Source organism: Rhamphochromis sp. 'chilingali' (genome assembly GCF_963969265.1).
Source record: "Rhamphochromis sp. 'chilingali' genome assembly, chromosome: 7".
NCBI lineage: Eukaryota > Metazoa > Chordata > Actinopteri > Cichliformes > Cichlidae > Rhamphochromis > Rhamphochromis sp. 'chilingali'.
This window is the reverse complement of record NC_137934.1, coordinates 24,792,792-24,805,798: the sequence shown is the minus strand read 5'-3', so window position 1 is coordinate 24,805,798 and position 13,007 is coordinate 24,792,792. Positions and strand designations below refer to the sequence as shown.

Genomic DNA, 13,007 nt, shown 5'->3' with positions numbered 1-13,007 from the left:
TAGTCCAGATAAAGACAAAGGGCTGAGCGGCTGCTGACCCCAGCCTGGTGCTGAGCAGTAAGACTGAATCACTAAAACTGTATTTTTGTTTATGACCACATATTTCACATTTTCCAAAACTCTTTGGTGTTTTGTTGTTGTTACTACTATAACCCTGGTTCCAGTATGTGCTTCACTGCTAAATCTGTCAAGACGTTTAAAAAGAAGAAGCTAAAGAAAATTGTACTGTCTTAATTTTCCCAAATATTTCCATGGTTACGTGGAACTTCCTGTTTCTGCAACTCTAATTTTAAATTTGGTCAAACGAGAGACTTCTCACTGGACAGAAACCACCGAGCAGTGCACTCAAGTTTGAATCATTAACAACAGCCTGAAGCTTTCCTTGCCATTCTACGATCAGATATCTTATTGACCTGCATCTCTGCACACGTGTTGCCAAATTACCCTTGGCAGCACTAGGCCTATCTAAATCCTTTTTGTTAGTCTGCTTTTATCGCCTACCTCTTCATATGGAACCATGGATGTGACCAAGTTTCTGTTCTCAAGGTCCAGACCTCCAACACCAGTTCCTGCTAACCTCCCTGCAGTCATTCGCCTTTATTTTACCTGAAAGCTGGACTCATATCAAAAATGTTCTCTTAGCGAGTCAGCTGCTGTACAAACTCACAGCATCCCACAGATACCACGCAGCACATATATGTGATCCACAGCCATCCACAACGAAAACACGCCTCCTTCACCATGTTCTTCATCATCTGCAGAAAAAACCTGTCTGATGACTCCAAAAGCAGCTGTTTTGGAGCACAGCTGGAAACAGCTGTAAGTTTCCTGCTGTCAGAGGCTTTGGGTTCTAACGTGCAGATGACCCGAGAGGTTGTGGTCAAATCATCCAAATGCATCACAGGCAGAAAATTTTTTTCTCTCTTTTTAAAAGTAAAGTAGGATTTATTTCCAAAATAAAAGATTTATTTCACTTTTAAGCTTTCTAATGAGATTAGCTGCAACTGATCCACATAAACACCAACTCGCACCAGCAAACACAGGTGCTGAGCGGCTCTTTGGGACATCATTTTGCTTTCATGATAAAAAAAAACTTCCGCCTGCAGACGGTAAACCAGCCATTACACTGAAAGGACGTTAAAAAACAACAAAACACAGTCAGGGATGAAAGCTCGATACGGGAAGAAAACCATGTTTTCTAAACTCTTCTCCTATAGACTTTAAGACTGACAGACGCTCAAAAAATCTGATCAGAAATCAGCTGATTTTTTTCCTTTCAGATGCGAAACAACAGATTTCCCAATTGTTTGCCATTTGTCATTATTTAACTGCTTAAAGGGATATACGCCAGCTGTATAAAAATAATCTTGTTTTACTGTCCCAACAATATCAGGCCGATCGTGCTCTCTCCACCTCAGCTGGTGTGGGTCAAATGCAACCAATCACATCAGAGTCCTCACAGATCTGAGTTTGGTCTCAGACTGAAAGTGAAAAGTTTCAACTGGTTTATGGTGCTGAAGAGCTCGAGTTTTGGACCTCCTATAATTTGACGCTGACTCATCCTTTTATATATAATCTGATTCATTTCGAGACACCATGAAAGCTTTTCAACTCGCTGCAGGACACCCCGACCACAAGACCCAGGCATTTCATGACATGTCATCATGTTTTACTGCAGACTTCAGGCTTTGTGTGAGTTTGTTTTGAGTCAGTCTACTCTCAAGTTTTAAACAGCTAAAATAAAAGAAGGAAACAATCAACCATCTCCCTTAGATGTGAACTCACTCTATTCTGCTTTCAGCTTTGATCACACTTTCAGTTCTTTAATTAAAGCCGGCATCCAGCTCGTTAGCTTGGGAACAAACTAAATTTCAAGCCTGCAGGTAAAAACACGTGTTCAGCATCAGCAGCTCGTTATCTCTGCAAACCTGGTCCCCTGTGTCTGTGTCCGGGTTCATTACTGTGTTCAGGGAGCTTCAGTTTGGGATTATTGATTACTGCATTTTATTATTCTTTGGGTCACATGATCAGAAAACTGTTAATACAGATCCCATGTGGCCAATATGAAACAAATTCACCAGCCTGAGAAAGCCTCAATGAATTTATTCACGCTGATGCTCGAAGAAAACGTCTGCGACTTCTGTCATTCCTCCTCTTTGTTTCTACAGCAATTAAAATCTGATTTGCAAAAATCGAACTTTTTAGTTGTAGCAGCTAAAATGAGGCTTGGAGTTCCCCAGGGATCGATCCTCGGTCCTCACTCAATCTGTCTGGTTTATTTCTCATCAGCATGTCATCTCATCTCATGTTTAACAACTTCCACATTTCTGCGGGATTATCTCAGAAACTTTCAGATCAGCAAAACACAAAAGTAGTTCCTTTATTATTGATTTATCTGCACATCACATTTTTATTTTCACAATTAACAAAAGTTTGGTTGACTTAATGTCTGAACAACATAGAAAAATCTTTGAAATGAATGAATTTGTATGAGTTAAAACAGAAAACACTTGCAGAGCTGAAACTAACTTGTAATCTCGCTCTTTTGTAATCCTTTCCTAATCGTCTCAGACCTGCAGCTGAGGCAATGAAAGCTGATATAGAGCATGGCTGAAGCACTTTTACCTTGAGCTGCTCCTTGCTGGCTTTGCTGGGTCTGCAGAGGACCTGGTAATAGTCGACCACTCCCTCCTCGGTCCACAGCAGAGTCACGGACGAGTGAGTGGCGTTGACGGCATACAGCGATCTGGGAGGAGCCGGCTCTGCAGGAAACAGCAGTGAAAACTCTTCACGAGAGCTTACAGTACAGGACGAACTGCAGTGGTGAACTGCAGGGCCGAGCCGAGCCGAAGCTTGCTAAAGACCCCGCACTTCCTCTGAGGAGGACTGAAATAGTCTGATACGCTCAGAAGGGGAAGTGGAGAAAATGAAGTTTCATGTTCACTCTGTGAGTCTGACCTCAGACCCACAGCACAGATTAACAAGCAGAGAGGCTGCCGCGCGGCGATCAGCACCGAGACGTCTTTCCCACTTACATCCTTCACGTTTTAAAACTCCTGCAGCCCAGTGTTTCATTTTCTCAATTATCTCTCTACAAACCGACAGAAACAGCAAACACGTTTTATACGTCATCCTATCACAAGGACAGAATTTTTACCCCCATGAAAAAGAAGTGCTGCACAGCTCTTCCAAACATCCTGGTTTTATTTTGGATGCTTACATTGTTGTAATTTGCACACAGGAACTAAAGTATTCCAAAAAAAAAAAAAGCCTGCTCAGTGTCTCACACTCATCTCCTAAATGATCCCAGCCCGTTCTGCTTTGGAGAACCTCTCAGGTTCCTCCAGATCTGCCCCCAGATCGTCCTCAACATACTTCAGTCTGACACGAAGGTGTCTCTTCTGCAGAAGTGGAATTGTTCTCAGTCTGCAGCCTCATTACTCAACATTATAACTTGATAATTTTCTAAATCCACCTCCTGCTTTATGAGCATAACTGATTCTTTTTCTCAGGTCTAAAGTGATTTCTTTGGTTTAATGCGTGATGCTTTCTCAGCAACAGCTCAAACTTTTACTGGAGTTTAATACTGAGTGTAATCCAGAAGCTAACCCTCCCTTTAACTCAATTTTAAAGCTCTGAGAATTACAGAGTTAAAGGTCGGCCTTTCAGTGGGGTGAAAATATTGTTCAGTTATAGTGTACTAATATAAATCATTTATGCTTTCTCAAGAAAACTGGGATGATTCTTTTGAAAAAGCACTCTGGGAACTTTGGGGGAGTTAGTCTGTTAGCAGTGAATACCTTTGTATTCTTTGTTTTTCTTAGAGTTATTATATCTTTGTTAATTGCAGTGAATACTCGCTGACCCAGTTTGATGATGTTTGGCGTGGACGTGTTCCTGCTGCGCTCTGTGCATGCCGTCACCGTCAGGTTGTAGATGTCTCCAGGAGGCAGAGGGAGGCTTGCCCGCATCACATTCCGAGTCACCTGACACAGCACCACATGTAAACAACACGTAAACAACATGTAAATAACACTTGAACAGCGTGCACACAGTCAGTCCTGAGTGCCCCCTTCCTCCATCTGATAGGGTCATATTCTGCTCTGCCTCTGTCCCACGCGGAGCTGCTGAAAGATTAACAGTGCAGGTATTTTCCTAAAATATCTTTTTAATCTGCCCTGAATAAAACTAAAAATATCCCTGCAGTAAATCCTCACAGCTGTCTGTGTCTCCGTTTAGTCACTGTGACCGTCTGCTTCCACCACGAACTAACGATTAAATATAAATGATCAGCTCTGAGTGTGGAAGCTTCATTAAACTTCTGCAGACCTGCTGACTCAGTCTTTGTACTCTTATATCTAATTATAATTTTAAATTACATTCAACCTCAAAGACCGAACAGACTGTATATAAAAGATGGACATCACCAATGTGACATTAGCCATTGCTTTGCAAAGCCGTGTCCTCTAACCTCCAGCAGAGGCCCCAGCAGTGATGGAGTCCGCAGAAACTCTCAGGTTACATCATTAGGGGTGTGGCCTCTTTGACTGACAGGTGGCTGTAGCTGCCAGCTGTCAGTTAGGCTTACATTTAGCAAACTGGACCTCTGGACTGTGTTTGTGTTGTTGGAGTCTTTTGGAGCATTTTTAATGACATTATCTGACCAATAATAAAGCTGCTGTGAGGTTATTATAGAGACAAACTTTGCTAAACAATGCTAACCAAGTTAGCTAGCATTAGATGATAACTTAGCATTCCACCCTCTTATCCAAACAAAACAAACATTTTAAGAAACAAGAAAACAACGAGCTGGTGCCCAGAATGCTAACAAAACTAATGAATGATGTCATGGTGGCTATGCTCATCTTTTATATACACATTTGACCACATTTGGAAAAGGAAGTGTAATTTTTGGTTTCAGTCCCCGAGGTCAATGCTCATTACTGAGATTTCTATTTCACATAAATTCTTCAAAATAAAGTTACATTTCTCTTGTTTGTTGTGTTTTTGTAAGCTGGTTTAATTGTTTACACATTTATCAGAACTATTAGTAGCAATCTAGTAGAAATGAAGACTCCCTAACATCCTGAATATAGTTGACATCTACACGCCATTTGTATACACTCTCAATTAAACCTCCAACATGGCTTGGGACCCTCAGACACTTGATCACAGAAGCGAGCTCAGGCTACGGTGGTAATTGGACTCGTAGAGCAGCGACGTCTGCAGGTCATTCTCCTGCTGCTAATCAGACCATCGAACCAACCCGAAGGAGAGAGTCAATAACAGCTCCGCTCGACCCTGAAATAATGAGCTGCTGCTGGAGACACACTCATCACCACACAAACGCACAAATACACCTAAAACAGCGAGAACGTGTCTCAGAGTGTCGTGAACACCTAGACAGATGTGTCTGGACTCACGTCAACGGAGTACGTCTTCTCCGGTCCCTTCTTTCCGACAGCGACCACTTGCCAGTGCAGCATCCTTGAGTGCGACAGGTCAATGAAGAGCTCGCCGTATGTCCAGCGGACGTACAGAACGCCATGAGAGTAATCCACAGAGGAGATGTGAGGCGCCTCGGGAGCTGAGAGGAGGAAGAGGAAGGAGACCTGCATCATACGTTTGCAGACACATTAAAGATGTGCCGTCTGGATCTTCACAAGAAATATCAGCAAATAAAAGCCAAAATTTAAAAAAAAAAAAAAAAAACGTAAGAAACAATAAAAATTTATGCGTTTTGTTCTTCATCTGTGAGCTGCATTATCAGTAAACCCAGAAAAAGATATAAAATAAAAACAAAATGAATTAGATCATTAAAAATATACATTTATTTTATTTATTTCTATTTTTATGCATAAATTTTAAATTGTATATTTATTGTATTATTTCAGGGAGTGACCAAATTGAGTAATATTTAAACAAAATTTTAAAAAAAATTTAAAATGTTGAACACTAAAATGTGTTTTAATTTTGCATGTTTTTATTTCTTAATTTATTTTTTATTTATTTTTAGAGCTGATGGATGAATACAGAAGAATAAAAAATATTCATGAAGAAAAAATGGCTTGAAATTATGTGTCTAAATGTCTCTTTATATAAAAACTAAATAAATCAGTAAAAACAAATTTAAAAGTCTATTTATTCTATTTTTAAGTCTAAGTGTGTTTGCTGGATCCTGGCCCAGCCTCCCTCGCAGCGTCCTTGCAGCGGTGAGGCATTACCTGTGACGAAGCTCACGGTGGAGCTTTCGCAGCAGCTGAGCGGTGGGTCACCCCACGTCACCATGGAAACACGGAAATTATAATACCAGGCAGGCAGCAAGTCAGTCACCCTCTGAGAGGAAATAGAGACAAATACGGTGAGGTGGACGTGGCATGGTGCCATGAAATGTTTCCTGTGACGGAGACAGACTGGTTACCACTGAGGCGATGACGGAGGCGGTGGCGGCGATCTCGTAGTAGGTGGTCCACTCAGAGGCAAGCGTGACGGGGTTGAAGAAGAAGGTCTGCAACACGTATTTCCTGAAGGCAACGTGGTATGGACGCTGCCAGCTGAGGATCACTGCCGTTGGACTCAGGGGGTAAACGGTGAGCTCGCGCACGCCGGTGGGCTCTGACACAGCACACCGACACAGGCGGGATTTAAGAGTGGAACAGGAAGAACAGGAGCAGTGAACAGGAAGTGGGACTGAAAAAGACGCATAAAGTGATAAAGTGACGCTCACCGATATCGATGATGACGGGCTCCGACGGCGGGCTGATCAGGGGTCCATTGGTGTGATAGACGACCACCCGGTATTGAGCACCCGGCGTCAGGTTGGTGATGATGTCACTCGTCGAGTTTTCCTGTGATTATATAGTTAAACACATATATATGTATTAAAAATTTTTTTTTATTATTTATTCAAAAGACCCCCCCCCCCCCCCGTGTGAGCTTCAATCTGCGGTGCGCGGCCAGTGATGAGTGCTGTGCCATACCTCGCTGCAGTAGGTGTTCTCCATCCTCTGGCTCAGGCTGGGCTTCAGGCAGGTGGTGGAAACCACTGACACCAGGCTCCCATTGTGGTTCTGCGACGATGGCGCCCAGGAGATGGCAGCGGTGCTCGAGTCCAGCAGCCTGACGCTAACGGCTTGAGGACGCTCTCGCAGGTCCTCCAGCAGCTCGCCGCTGGGACCTGTAACCATTAATAAACCAGCGAAGGAGCAGGTCAACAGGAAGTGGATTACGTTAACAATGACAACACTAGAACAAAGATGCATTTGATTGAATCCATCCTTTATTGCCACACGCTGCTGCATGCGCCATAATCACTTCCTGTACACTTACTGAGGTAGAAGGTGAAGGCAGTGTCGCCACTGCTCTCTCGGGACTCGCAGTCTCCAGACGAGCTCAGTGTGGTCACTTGCACACGGTATATTCCCGGCTCCGTTAACTCTGTAAAGAACTCGTGAGTGCTTTCATCCACCGTCGCTGTTTCTGTCGAGTTACCTGAGGAGCAGAGCGAGAGGTTCAGATGTCAACACGGGAACATCTGAGATGTTCTTTATTCAGCTGCTTCCTGCTTACCATCTCTGTAGATGTAGACGTTGAAACCGTCGTAGCTGGTGGGTGGGCGCGGTGGCAGCCAGCGCAGTTCCAAAAGGATTGGCGGAAGCCTGGTGGGCAGGACAGAAGGCTCGGCAGGGAGTGCCATGGCTGAGCCCGGCTCGTTGGAGTCTTCGTACTCGGGCAGCACGCCATTAACGAACTCCTCATCCTTGTCGGCAGGAGATGGCTCCGTCGGATCCAGCCAGTAGCTCGAAGGCTCTGCCTCCTCCGTGCGGCTGTTGTTCACATCAATGGGGGCGCTCACCGTCAACACTTTTGTGGAGTTGAAGGGGGCGTAAGTGACTCCTATTACCTCATCTGAGGTATTCTCCTCAGCCTGGGTCTCCTCCTCCTCCCGCTCCTCCATCAGTGGGACGTCCCGGGCCTGGCGGGGGGATCGCTGCCCACTATCATGTGGGAGCATGTCGGGGAGCTGACCTGGAGCTGCCCTCTGGCTCAAATGGATGATCTTATAGGAGATGTTGAGGGGAGGGTGGGGCACTGGGGGGAGAGAGGGGAGTGAATTATTCTGAGCAGGAAATGGCTAGTCAGCTCGCCAGACGAAGCTCCTCCCGTCTCATCATACATCACTGTTTAAAAAAATGAGGCAGCAGGTCCTCGCTGGAGGCCTCTGAACCGGGCCGCCATGTTCTCCAGACCTGATCACTGTATTTACTAAGGCAACGATTCCTGAAAGTAGAACTTAGAGCTTCATGCAGGAAGGTCTGCCTCAGAGCCAATCTAATCTACTCAGTACAGAGCAAGCACTGCACTCTCACAGTGGGAGGGGCCTCACCTGTCCGATGATGCAGCGGTGTGTGAGTGATGTCACTGTGGGTCACCAGTGCAGTTTGGTACACGGTGGCCTCTGAGATCAGCTGGAAGGTGATGTTTCGGTAACACATCCCCGGTAACCAGTGCTTAAACACTGTCTTCCCCCTGTAGAAATCTACAAACAACAAGCAGAAAGAAACTGTTAGCACAAAAACACTCTCTTTATTCCTGGAGCTGTGTTAACATCTGTCAGCAGTCAGGACATGAACACCAAAGCACTGAGCGACTATGAGTCTGGAGCAGCTGAAATCAGGTCTGGTCTTTCTCACTCACTATGTGTTAATAGACCCCTCAGCACTGAATCATACTTGTTATTAATCTCTGGCTCTCTTCCACAGCATGTCTTTTACACTGTCTTCCTTCTCACTCCCCCAACCGGTCGCAGCTCCCTGAGCCTGGTTCTGTCAGAGGTTTCTTCCTGTTAAAATGGAGTTTTTCCTTCCCACTGTCGCCAAAGTGCTTGCTCATAGGGGGTCATATGATTGCTAGGTTTTTCTCTGTGTGTATTATTGTAGGGTCTACCTTACAATATGAAGTGCCTTGAGGCGACTGTTGTTGTGATTCGGTGCTTTATAAATAAATTGAATTGAATTGAAATGGAGTTCCTCGGGGGTCAATCCTGGGTCCTCTTTCCTTTATATTTGCCTCCACTGAGGTGTGTGCAGGTAAACTTGAAATAACTTGGTTCAGCTCAATTTAGTTTTATTTATATATAACACCAAATCACAACATCAGTTGTCTCAAGCCGCTTTAAGTGGAATAACGTGCTTTCAGAAATGCTTTCCATTAGAGAAAGGCAAGGGCGCACCAGAGTTCCCCGGAGGATTTCTACCCAATCAGAATCTTCAGTTTGGAAGGGGCCGGGCATTTATTCAGACAGACACATTCTTCTATCGCTACTCACGTGCCTTCACCTCCCAGTGAGACTGTGAACTACAATAACTGTCCTCACATTCAGGCAGAAGGCTCATATTGGTTTACAAAACACTAAATTACACTAAATAGCACCCACTCATACAAACAGAATGAAATGTTCTACCTTTATAGAGCATCGATCGGCGCTCCTGTCCTTCAGCGTAGCTGATGTTGACTCTGCTGAAGACGTTTCTGGTCGGAGGATCGATTTCAAACACCACGCCAGTCTCTGGAGCCTCCTTATAGTCCAATATCTGAGCGCTGCGGACAGGAAGCGGCTCTGAGGAGACAAACAAAACTGAGTCGAACATCACGATCACAGAACTACAGAACAGAGATGTAAGCCCTTTATTTGAACTACATGTCTAATATGCAAAATTTAAAAAATAATAACATTTTCCTAATCCTTGCAACAACAGGTTTTTTTAAGGAGAATTATCCTCATGTTGAGGATAATTCTCCTTCATATACAGGGAGTGCAGAATTATTAGGCAAGTTGTATTTTTGAGGAATAATTTTATTATTGAACAACAACCATGTTCTCAATGAACCCAAAAAACTCATTAATATCAAAGCTGAATGTTTTTGGAAGTAGTTTGTAGTTTGTTTTTAGTTTTAGCTATTTTAGGGGAATATCTGTGTGTGCAGGTGACGATTACTGTGCAGAATTATTAGGCAACTTAACAAAAAACAAATATATACCCATTTCAATTTATTTTTACCAGTGACACCAATATAACATCTCCACATTCACAAATATACATTTCTGACATTCAAAAACAAAACAAAAACAAATCAGCGACCAATATAGCCACCTTTCTTTGCAAGGACACTCAAAAGCCTGCCATCCATGGATTCTGTCAGTGTTTTGATCTGTTCACCATCAACATTGCGTGCAGCAGCAACCACAGCCTCCCAGACACTGTTCAGAGAGGTGTACTGTTTTCCCTCCTTGTAAATCTCACATTTGATGATGGACCACAGGTTCTCAATGGGGTTCAGATCAGGTGAACAAGGAGGCCATGTCATTAGTTTTTCTTCTTTTATACCCTTTCTTGCCAGCCACGCTGTGGAGTACTTGGACGTGTGTGATGGAGCATTGTCCTGCATGAAAATCATGTTTTTCTTGAAGGATGCAGACTTCTTCCTGTACCACTGCTTGAAGAAGGTGTCTTCCAGAAACTGGCAGTAGGACTGGGAGTTGAGCTTGACTCCATCCTCAACCCGAAAAGGCCCCACAAGCTCATCTTTGATGATACCAGCCCAAACCAGTACTCCACCTCCACCTTGCTGGCGTCTGAGTCGGACTGGAGCTCTCTGCCCTTTACCAATCCAGCCACGGGCCCATCCATCTGGCCCATCAAGACTCACTCTCATTTCATCAGTCCATAAAACCTTAGAAAAATCAGTCTTGAGATATTTCTTGGCCCAGTCTTGACGTTTCAGCTTGTAAAGTAAAGTAAAGTAAGTAAAATTTTATTTATATAGCACATTTCTAGATAGAGATCACAAAGTGCTTTACAAGATATAACAGATTAAAAAGACAAAATACAAACAAAGTTAGCAAAAAGCAGTTTTAAAAAGATGTGTTTTTAGCTGTTTTTTAAAAGTAATCAATGAATCAGCGGATCGTAAGTCCTGAGGAAGGGAATTCCACAGTCTGGCGGCCACAGTAGCAAAAGCTCTATCACCCCTAGTTTTCAGTCTCGTATACTGAATGACAAGTAGGCCCTGACTACTCGACCTCAGAGACCTACTAGGGGCATAGGGCTGTAAAAGTTCAATGATATATGGTGGTGCTTGTTGTTGAAGAGCCTTGAAAGTTAAAACCAAAATCTTAAACTGGACTCTAAATTCAACAGGAAGCCAATGTAACTGCATGAGCAACGGTGTTATATGTGAAAATTTAGAAGCTTTCGTCAAAAGTCTTGCTGCAGCATTCTGAACGATCTGCAGACGCTCCAAAGAACCTTTATTTAAACAAGTAAACAGGGAATTGCAATAGTCCAGTCGTGAAGAGATAAAAGCATGAATAACAATCTCCAGTTCGGTATAGGATATAATAGAGCTCAATTTAGAAATATTTCTTAAATGATAAAAGCAAGACCGAACAAGAGATTTAACATGACTATCTAACGTAAGAGCAGGATCAAGGATAATCCCTAAGTTCCTGACAGATGGTTTTACAAACGTTGAAAGAGAACCAAGAGCATTTATTATACTGGGTATATGTCTATCTGGGGCACATAAGAGGACTTCGGTTTTACTTTCATTTAGTTGGAGGAAGTTTTCAGCCATCCAGCCTTTAATGGTTTCCAAGCACACATTTAAAAGCCGCAGCTTAGAAGCCTCTTCCGGTTTAAAAGATATATAGAGTTGGATATCGTCTGCATAACAATGGTAACAAATATCCTCAAAAGGGCTCAAAATGTGCTGAAGAGGGAGTAAATAAACTAAAAACAGTAATGGCCCTAGCACAGAGCCTTGTGGCACACCAAAAGACAGGGACGCAGAAGATGATCTATACTTAGAAACTGCCACAGAAGAATATCGTTCAGAGAGATACGAGGAGAACCATTTCAATGCAGTCCCAGAGACACCAACCCAGTGTTTCAGCCTGTTAAGTAAAATATAGTGGTCAACAGTATCAAAGGCCGACGTAAGATCCAACATTAAGAGAACAGAACAGGTAGCTCCATGCCCTCCTGGGTTTTAATTGCACCTTAGAACACATATGCATCAACACTACAATGAGCGGGTGGAGGGAGGTTTGGAGTCTTCTCCCACCCCCATTCTCTGCGGCCTGCTGGAGCGGGAGGGCTAGTAGGAGGAGTTGGCCGTCCGACTGCGGTCTGGGGTGTGGGGCCTCCCTGCTGCTGCGGAGTCGGGGTGGTCTGCCTCTCCCCACCGCAGGGAAAAGGGTAACACCACCTGGGTCTGGGTGCAATTACCCCCTCCAGGGGCAAGGGTACCTAGACCCGGTTTGTAGAGTACGCTTGGGGAGTGTGATTGTGTGTACAGCGTCTCTTTATGTCTGTCTCCACGTTGGTTGAGTGTGGAGTGAGTGCATATGAGAGCATGAGGGTGGGAATGGATGTTTGTGTCTGTGTGCGCCTGTATGTCTGTGTCTATATGTCAGGTTGGGTATCAGACGCCACCTCTCTGGGGACACCTCAGGCCCTCCAAGGTTTGGAGGCCTATCTCCACCCACCACCACTTCCCCTGCCGGTGGCGGACTCCCTCAGGTGTCGGTGTGTTGGTGGTTCTTTGTGTCTGGGGGTGGGCGTCCGGGTACACACCGGCTCACTCCTTGGCGGCCGCTTGTCGGGGCCTGGGGCCTGGGGCTCGCTCGGGCCCCTTTGGAGGTGGGGTGCCCCCGGCCTCTCGGCCTGGGGCTCGGTCACTCAGGCACAGCTGGGGGCCGGCGGAGCTCACGGGCGTGTCACTGCAACTCCCCCTGACTTCTGCTCCGCGGCTGCTGGGCGAGCCCTCATCTGGGACTCTCCTCAGCTCTTACTGGAACAGTGGCGCGGCTGCCCCTCTGTTGGTCTTCCATGGTCTCTTGTGTTCTGGGGGCCTCTGGATGTCTGGAGTTTTGATCTCCTCCATACCCGCTTCACACCCTGGAGGACGGGGCTGTGGCCCCCCCACACTCCCTAGCAGATCAT

At 44.8% G+C, this 13,007-nt stretch overlaps 1 protein-coding gene across 3 annotated transcripts in view; it reads right to left on the bottom strand.

The window, feature by feature from the left end:
* Positions 1-13,007, bottom strand: part of ptpro (protein tyrosine phosphatase receptor type O) — a 45,530-nt gene that overhangs the window by 20,614 nt on the left and 11,909 nt on the right. For all 3 annotated transcript variants that reach the window (XM_080887356.1, XM_080887357.1, XM_080887358.1), the window contains exons 3-13: positions 9,464-9,619; positions 8,387-8,539; positions 7,570-8,091; positions 7,330-7,491; positions 6,981-7,177; positions 6,728-6,848; positions 6,422-6,615; positions 6,225-6,336; positions 5,424-5,587; positions 3,866-3,986; positions 2,626-2,762 (exon numbers count right to left, since the gene is read on the bottom strand). In XM_080887356.1, the coding sequence (XP_080743482.1) occupies positions 2,626-2,762; positions 3,866-3,986; positions 5,424-5,587; positions 6,225-6,336; positions 6,422-6,615; positions 6,728-6,848; positions 6,981-7,177; positions 7,330-7,491; positions 7,570-8,091; positions 8,387-8,539; positions 9,464-9,619 (2,039 nt within the window). The remainder of the gene's footprint in view (positions 1-2,625; positions 2,763-3,865; positions 3,987-5,423; positions 5,588-6,224; positions 6,337-6,421; positions 6,616-6,727; positions 6,849-6,980; positions 7,178-7,329; positions 7,492-7,569; positions 8,092-8,386; positions 8,540-9,463; positions 9,620-13,007) is intronic.